Source organism: Neoarius graeffei, chromosome 19, assembly GCF_027579695.1.
Source record: "Neoarius graeffei isolate fNeoGra1 chromosome 19, fNeoGra1.pri, whole genome shotgun sequence".
NCBI lineage: Eukaryota > Metazoa > Chordata > Actinopteri > Siluriformes > Ariidae > Neoarius > Neoarius graeffei.
The window spans coordinates 19,675,366-19,683,876 of record NC_083587.1 but is presented as its reverse complement, the minus strand read 5'-3'; the positions used below and the strand labels follow the sequence as shown (position 1 = coordinate 19,683,876).

General features: G+C 39.9%; 1 protein-coding gene across 1 annotated transcript; it reads right to left on the bottom strand.

Moving 5' to 3' along the window:
* Window positions 1-3,069: 3,069 nt before the first annotated feature.
* Window positions 3,070-7,040, bottom strand: LOC132867864 (acyl-coenzyme A thioesterase 9, mitochondrial-like). Its single transcript, XM_060900836.1, has 5 exons — window positions 6,953-7,040; window positions 6,781-6,866; window positions 6,597-6,684; window positions 4,765-4,915; window positions 3,070-3,966 (listed from the first exon to the last, which is right to left on the bottom strand). The coding sequence occupies exons 1-5, from the start codon at window positions 6,995-6,997 to the stop codon at window positions 3,908-3,910; spliced, it is 429 nt and encodes a 142-aa protein (XP_060756819.1). The 5' UTR covers window positions 6,998-7,040; the 3' UTR covers window positions 3,070-3,907.
* Window positions 7,041-8,511: the final 1,471 nt, after the last annotated feature.

The following is an 8,511-nucleotide window of genomic DNA, read 5'->3' as shown; positions in this document are numbered from 1 at the left end:
TTCTGCTTTTGTCAATTACTTCACTGAGATGCTCTTTCAAGGCCACACATATTTCCCCAGTAAAATTATCAGTTCAAGAAAATTACCATGGTCAAGGCTACTGTCCTCCAAAGTATACGCAGCCTCATTCTCTTCCCTATTACTCGGACAATTTCAACAACACGCTCTAAGACCTGGCGCCTCCTCTTGATCTGCTCTCTGTGAACAGTGAGCTGTCTTCCCCTAAGCAGACTGTTTGTCAGCTTCTGAACAGTTTAAGAAATAAGCTTCAGCACAGGCTCTATGTGCCATGCTTTTTTCATGCTCTACAGCTCTCTGGTGGGCATGTCTCCAGTCTGACATCCCAGGTATGAATATGCTGGAATCAGTAGTCTTGCTAAAAGCCAAGCATACAAAACGGAATAAAGCATGACGTTGATTACAGTACGTCAGCAACTTCCTGCTTGTGCCATCTTTGTTAGTGAACACCCTCTTTACAATTGCGTTTGTAGCATCTTGTTTGGGATGATGCATTAAAAACGCTTGCATCCTACCAGGCTCTGGTCGTGAAAAGTAATCTACTGTGTCGTCACTCTCTTCAACCTCACCTGCCACAAGAGCCTGGCTTGACTAGACAGGAAGAGAGGGATAGAATATTGCAATTTATAAACTACTCCATAAATAATTCTCATCTCATTATCTCTAGCCGCTTTATCCTTCTACAGGGTCGCAGGCAAGCTGGAGCCTATCCCAGCTGACTACGGGCGAAAGGCGGGGTACACCCTGGACAAGCCGCCAGGTCATTACAGGGCTGACACATAGACACAGACAACCATTCACACTCACATTCACACCTACGCTCAATTTAGAGCCACCAGTTAACCTAACCTGCATGTCTTTGGACTGTGGGGGAAACCGGAGCACCCGGAGGAAACCCACGTGGACACGGGGAGAACATGCAAACTCCGCACAGAAAGGCCCTCGCCGGCCCCAGGGCTCGAACCCAGGACCTTCTTGCTGTGAGGCGACAGTGCTAACCACTACACCACCGTGCCGCCCTCCATAAATAATTAATTGATTAAATAAATCTATTTGGAACTCGCATGGTGGAGCAGAAATGAAAGCAAAGCACTATTTAAAGGAACAGTCCACCGTATTTCCATAATGAAATATGCTCTTATCTGAATTGAGACGAGCTGCTCCGTATCTATCCGAGCTTTGCGCGACCTCCCAGTCAGTCAGACGCATTTTTTTTTAACAGCAGATCCATAAATAAATCACAGGTTGGTGGGTTTTTACTTTTGCGTATTTTAATACAGTATGTAAGTATTTTTACAGTAACACCTAATTCAGAAGAGAAATTTAGTTTTTGTCCGTAAACTAAGATGAACCATAACTGGATTTGAACACTCTAGTATGAGTGTGTGCTCATTGCTCATGTGTGTGTTCACTGCTTTAGATGGGTTAAATGCAGAGAGGAAATTTCACAAGTGTGTGATGAATAAAGTTGTGCTTTCTTTCTTTAAAAAGGTTGTAGTCCACTGAAAAGTCTACAGTTATCACTAATTGTATTTTAAGTTGTAACTTTATACACCTAAGGATTGGTGCGCTCACAGAATAATCATAACCGTAATAAAACATCATGCAAAATATTTCATCACCGTCGTAACTCCATTTTTCGCATACCCAAAACCAATACGATCGTGTGTTTTGATCTAATCGGAAAGCCTCAGGGTCAAGGGCACTACCTCACCAAAAGTAGTAACTCAAAATCACTACGCCATATAAAAATTTAGTTATAAATCTGCGATTTTGTTTTTTAAAACGAAAGCTGAAAGTTAGGTATAGAATATGTTTCTTACAGAATATGTTACGATGGTAGCTGGTCTTGTATGAATTTCTGAGCTATAAAATGAGTTGTGGTCTATTTTTTACCGTAGCGTGTTATTTGTGTGCGGGGAAGGACACACATTAACAATTTGCATGTGTAGAATGGAATTTTCCACTCCAACAGTTAGAAGCTGATCGTGCTTCCATTTGCAGTCTTTCTGTTACGCGAGTGATCTGTTCGGACGTTATCACTGAAAAGGTGAGTTTTGACAGTTTTGTTTTAGTCTTGCAGTATAAGGCAACAGAATGTCTCTTTTTCATCTTACTTTCATATTTCATAGTGTTTGTGTATTTTTGGCCAATATTTTGCAACCATGGTCAATTTAGATCAAACTTTTGATAGAATCTACGGCCAGTCATTTTGCCCCGCCCCCGCTCCGTCCGGTGCGGTAGTGATGTCCCGTTGCTCACACGCCGCAGCAGAGACCCGCACGACCTTCAGCCGGTGCAGTTGCTGTTCTTTTACCACCGCCGTTATTCTCATCTTTCCAGTGTGTTCTTGATTTTTCCATTGTGTCCTATTTCGCCATATCAAATATCCAAAATCAGGGCTCGAAATTTGTGGTGGTCCAGTCGCCCGAGGCGAATTAATTTGTCATTTGGTGAGTAATTCCTGTCACTAGCCAGCCCGGCTGGCTAGTTGAAAATAAAAAAGATATATGAAGCGTACATCTGAGAATTCAAATGTATATTCTCCTGATCTCAGCATAAGACAAAAAAAAAAGTCGTCATAAAACCTGTAAAGCGTAACCTTTACTATCTCTCCCGTGGTATAATTCTTACTGATACAAAACACTGACACTGGAGACTCCTTCCATAAATGTGACATCAGCATCTTACAGAAAATGTGAACATGTCAACAATGAGACATTTTCTTTTTGACGTAACATTTTCGAATCCATTTATGATTTGTCTTAGTTTATGGACTAAATTTCTTTTCTGAATTAGGTGTTACTATAAAAATGATAGCATACTGTATTAAAATAAGCAAATAAATAAATAAAAACCCACCAACCTGTGATTTATTCATGGATCTGCTGTTATTAAAAAAAAACTGATCTGAGAATTCAAATGTATATTTGTTGCTGTTAATAATAATAAAATCACAAGTGTGTATATATACACACAAACATTACATACACGATTCCATCAAAAATATCTTTTATAAACTTAATAAGCACACTAAAATGTCTGATTAGATTTTATTAGGCTCTTTAACATAAAAACATGACCATTTGAGAAATACACAACAAATGTTTGTTATAGTAAAAAAAAAAACAAAATCCTGGCATTTCATAGGTGATGTGCACACGCTAAGAACGTGAAACTTTGATTTACTGTGCTGACACCCTTCCGTTCCAAAGTAACTTTATTCTCATAATGGTGAATAAGTGCACTTGAAGTTTTCTTTTACTGGGACCATTGATCAAGATGCTCACAAGACAAAACTCATATTGCTTTCTTGCTTCATCCCTTCATTTACCTGCCAGCTATCCTAGTCCATGCGGTAACTTCTGGTAGCTAATCATTTTTTATTGTAATATACACGCACAAGACAACAACCACATAACATTGCTGTCGGGATGTGATACTGAAAAAAACTGGGAGAAAAAAAATATCACGGAGTGAAACATTTCAATCCATGATCAATTTAGTCTAGAAGTCAAAGACAGACAGACACTTTGGTTAACGAAGACACTCAGCAGCGTATCCATACAGCGATATAAAATACAAAACATCTCCTAATATCTTAATAATAAGTGCAATAGACACAGTCTAATACACTATTTTTGTAGTGAGAGTGTGTGTGTAAAAGTACAAGTGTTTAAAAAAAAACGTTCAATGTTACTACGAGTATAAATATTTGTGAATATTTTGAATCTATATTTATAAATGAATAACGTATACATGCACACAAACAGAATCTGTCCAATGTAACATCGCCTCAGAAAAAGTGCAGTTGCATTCCTTTTGTTTGTCTGCTGCATTGCATTGGAAGACATCATCTTTTATGGACACATCGTATGCATGATGTTCTTTACTGGCTCTTCATTGTCTCATCAAAGTGTCTTTTCCCATCCAGATAGAGCATGGACTCTAGAGGAGACAAAAACAGATATTAAAACCATCATTTCGAGTTCTGTGTTAATCCATATAAACAACATCATCATCACAGAAGGCTCTCAGATTCATAATCCAGAAAGAACTCCTATCTTAATTCATACACTACCGTTCAAAAGTTTGGGGTCACTTTGAAATGTCCTTATTTTTGAAAGAAAAGCACTGTTCTTTTCAATGAAGATCACTTTAAAACTAATCAGAAATCCACTCTATACATTGCTAATGTGGTAAATGACTATTCTAGCTGCAAATGTCTGGTTTTTGGTGCAATATCTCCATAGGTGTATAGAGGCCCATTTCCAGCAACTCTCACTCCAGTGTTCTAATGGTACAATGTGTTTGCTCATTGCCTCAGAAGGCTAATGGATGATTAGAAAACCCTTGTACAATCATGTTAGCACAGCTGAAAACAGTTGAGCTCTTTAGAGAAGCTATAAAACTGACCTTCCTTTGAGCAGATTGAGTTTCTGGAGCATCACATTTGTGGGGTCGATTAAATGCTCAAAATGGCCAGAAAAATGTCTTGACTATATTTTCTGTTCATTTTACAACTTATGGTGGGAAATAAAAGTGTGACTTTTCATGGAAAACACAAAATTGTCTGGGTGACCCCAAACTTTTGAACGGTAGTGTATGTAAGGTTATTCTTGTTATAAGGTTTTGCAGTTGTAAAGTGATGACTTCTTTTCTTGATCTCATTTATTCCATTCATCTTGAATTATTGTTACTACAACACACACACGGAGAGTGAAAAATAAAGATGCGAGATCTAACCTCCATAACTCTGCGGGACCACAGCTAGAACAGGCTTCTCGACTTGGAAGGTGAAGTGAAAGATGTTGGTGGTGTTGTGCTGCCGGGTCAAAGGGTCGAGCACCTCGGTGTGAACTCTGACCTGGACGTGGTGTCCTTCAGTGTAACACACCTGACGATGACAAAAAAACAAAAACACCAGAGTCTAGACACTTGCAGTTGAAAATCAATTAATAATGCAACTGTTAATAATCTTAAGCACTTTTAGATGTGATCGGATTATCGTGTCTACTGTAACAGCTCATTCACAAGGACTAAAACTAAACACACTTAAATGTGCAGCTTCAAAACAAAGAAAAATGTAGTCGTTGCTAAGGTGAAATTTTTTTGTAAGGATGTTTATTATGGGCCAAAACAAAACAAAACTGTAGCTTCCTGCTGCATAATTTTTCTTTCACTGACTTAAAGAGACAGAAAATAGGGATGCTGATGAGTGAACGACTGTTTATATACCTGCTATAACGGCACGGACAGCGTTTATGGAGGACTGCGGGCTTGTTTATGCGGCCATGTTGCCAGGCGAGCTTTGTGTTTGCCAGCAACTGGCACAAGTGTACGCGAGCGACTGTAAGCCAAATTCAGTAAATATCTACAGATAAACTTGTAGAAGTTACATCTAAAAGAACAATGCCAGAGACCTGTAGTGCTTTTGGATGTAATAACAGACATGAAGATAAGCCTGGTTTAACTTTTCACCGCTTCCTGGCGAACCCAGAAAGACGAGAACAATGGCGAGCGGCAGTTAAACAGGAAGAAAAGCATTCCCATGTGTGTGGAGAACATTTTATACATCAGTTGGTGGGAAAGCTCTGTGCAACATGAAAATGTAGCTCTGGATGCGATATATTTTATGAAACCCCTAATGCTTGGCTCGACTAGCAGCATGTTCGTTATGCACCGGTAATGTAGATTCAGCTAAACACCATAAAATATGCTAGATCTAGGCCCTGGATTGTTTATTACTATTAGAAGGTCATGTTTTAGCTTACCTTTGTCATAATAAGGGATTTTTCTTTATCAGGAATTTCCCATAACATTCCGGCACAAAACCTGCCTTGAAATATTGGTAGGCATCTGTACTTTTGTAAGTCTTTAGCATCTCCAGTGTAGGAATCCCAAAAACTAAATAGTTCAGGATGTCGTAGTGTCCCAAATCTGATAGCTGGTTTACCGAACACTTTTCAAGTGGAATAAAAACATTTGTAGGTAAATTACCTCTACCTTAATTAAAATTTTTTTTTTATCTAATGTAAACTCAAGCACAGCAAAATTCCTCTTTTGCATTTACTGTAATCCATCTGAAGTGGTGAACACGCATACATGGGGGGGCAGAATAAATAATAAATACGTGTGTGTAAATTATATGGATCTGTGATGCCTGCATGTTTCAGTTTTTGGATGTAACGCAATCTGCTGGTATAATATAGATTTTGTTTTAAAAAATCATTTCAGAGAGATTGTACTGACTGCAGTAGTTCTAATTTTCATTAACAACTGTCGCGACTGTTTCTTCGTTTGCCTGGCAATAGAATGGACGCTGCGTGGTAAACAAAAATCTGTGATGTCACTGAAAGGCCCCTATAGAGCTCCACACCTTTAAACATAAATATAACCTGTTAGTGTTGGCAAACTTCTGTGGTACAAGAGAAATAAAGCACTTCAGGACGTGCTGCAATTTCAAATTAATCAAGTTTGAAATGGTAATAGTAACTCCACTTCATCTAACCACCCTGTCATTCATTATTTTCCTACAATACCTATAGTAGAGGAGTGGTTTGCATTTTTTATTCTACCTGTGAGGACAGCAGTAGCAGGGAGCCGATCTCCACCGGCTTGCGGAACATGATGTCATCCACTGCCACCAGGACCGGCCGACAACCACTGTGATAAATACTGCGATAGAAACGTCATCAGTAAACACAACACCGATCACTGAGTAAAAGTATGTGAAAAGATCAAAGCAGAGCTGAACCCTACACGAATGTACAGGCATTGGCCCAGCCCAGCTCATACGCCTTTCTCATCAGGAAACCACCAAATATCCGATTGAAGATGTTCCTCTCCTGGATTGCAGACACACAAACACACTAAAATTTCATCCCCCCCAAAAAAGTTACATTTTCATTCACATGGGTGGCTTCTGGCTGACCTGTGGATGGCAAATCACCAAGCCTTTTAACTTCGCGTCCTCCATCCATACAGAGTTGGGGGGAAGGATTCGACCCCGGAAGCTAACAGTTCTATACAGGAGAGGAAAAAAAAAGTCACTCTCATTTTAGTATAAATATGGAGGTGATCATCCACATTGAATGAATGATATAATGATGAATGAATAATATATTGGACTTTTGTCCCCATCGGCGGGGGGGATCTGCAGGTTGGGATGTCTGTAAACCAATCAGGATGCTCTTTATCTAGCATGCGCTACATGAACAGGCACACACGCAGCCTCCCTCGTGCATATTCCGTCATCTGTGCGATGCAGACATTAATGTTTCGCGTGCACGCTCTTGCTCACTTGCTCTAGATTCCGGGAGATATTCTCCAATTTGCGGGTATCAGGGAGCCATTATCAATATGTGGGAGACTCCCGGAACTTCCGGGAGACTTGGGATGTCTGTTATATGCATGCGCAGTAGTGAGAAAACCGACAGCCTGACTGTCCTGCCGATGGAAACCCACGCAGACATGGGGAGAACATGCAAACTCCACACAGAAAGGCCCTCGTCAGCCACTGGGCTCGAACCCAGAACCTTCTTGCTGTGAGGCGACCATGCTAACCACTACACCACCATGCCACCCAGAATTTTACGGGAACGCGATGTAGTCAACCATTTATCATGTCCCAGATCAAGCCACCATTTTTTCACAAATTTGCAGAATTTTTGCCAAATTCTGAAGAGTATTCACATCAAAGATTTAGTTTTATCTGTATTATTTCTTTCATCATTCTATTTCAAGTTAAAACCAACATCACCATTCAAAACCGTATAGTTTATTGATTTAGTATATTTAGTGGGGTACAGTACCCAGTTTCTGAGACAGACCCTGAGGTGCTGGAAGCAAGAAAAATGGGCAAGCGTAAGGATCTGAGTGACTTTGACAAGGGCCAAATTGTGATGGCTAGATGACTGGGTCTGAGCAGCTCCCAAATGACACATCCTGTGGGGTGTTCCCGGTATGCAGTGGTTAGTACTGAACAAAAGTGGTCCAAGGAAGGACAACCGGCGACAGGGTCATGGGTGTCGAAGGCTCATTGATTCACATTGGGCATGAAGGTTAGCCCATATGGTCCAATCCCACAGAAGAGTTCCTGGAGCACAAACTGCTGAAAAAGTGAATGCTGATAGCTTTCTGATCCTTACGCTTGCCCATTTTTCCTGTTTCCAACATGTCAAATTCAGGAACCAACTGTTCACTTGCTGCCTAATACATCCCACCCCTTGACAGGTGCCACTGTAATGAGATAACCAATGTTGTATATATTACATGTATCACCACTCTTTCAATTCACCTGTCTTTTCCAACATGGCAGGTATGTTAAAAGTATACTTTATTCATTCATTATGTTACAATCATAATAAACAATCATGAAATCTTTTATTTTTGTTGTTTAGATTGAACAATGCAAGTCGCTTCACTTTTAGAAGTAAATGAGATTTCAAACTGGATTCCAGACTTTAGATGCAAGAAAAAAAAAAGCTTTCC

Coding starts and splice junctions, on each gene's coding strand:
- LOC132867864 (XM_060900836.1), bottom strand. CDS start 6,997: ATGGAGGACGCGAAGTTAAAAGGCTTGGTGATTTGCCATCCACAG. Junction 6,685..6,780: donor GCCAATGCCTGTACATTCGT/GTAGGGTTCAGC, acceptor TATTTATCACAG/TGGTTGTCGGCCGGTCCTGG. Junction 4,916..6,596: donor TGCTACTGCTGTCCTCACAG/GTAGAATAAAAA, acceptor TGTCATCGTCAG/GTGTGTTACACTGAAGGACA.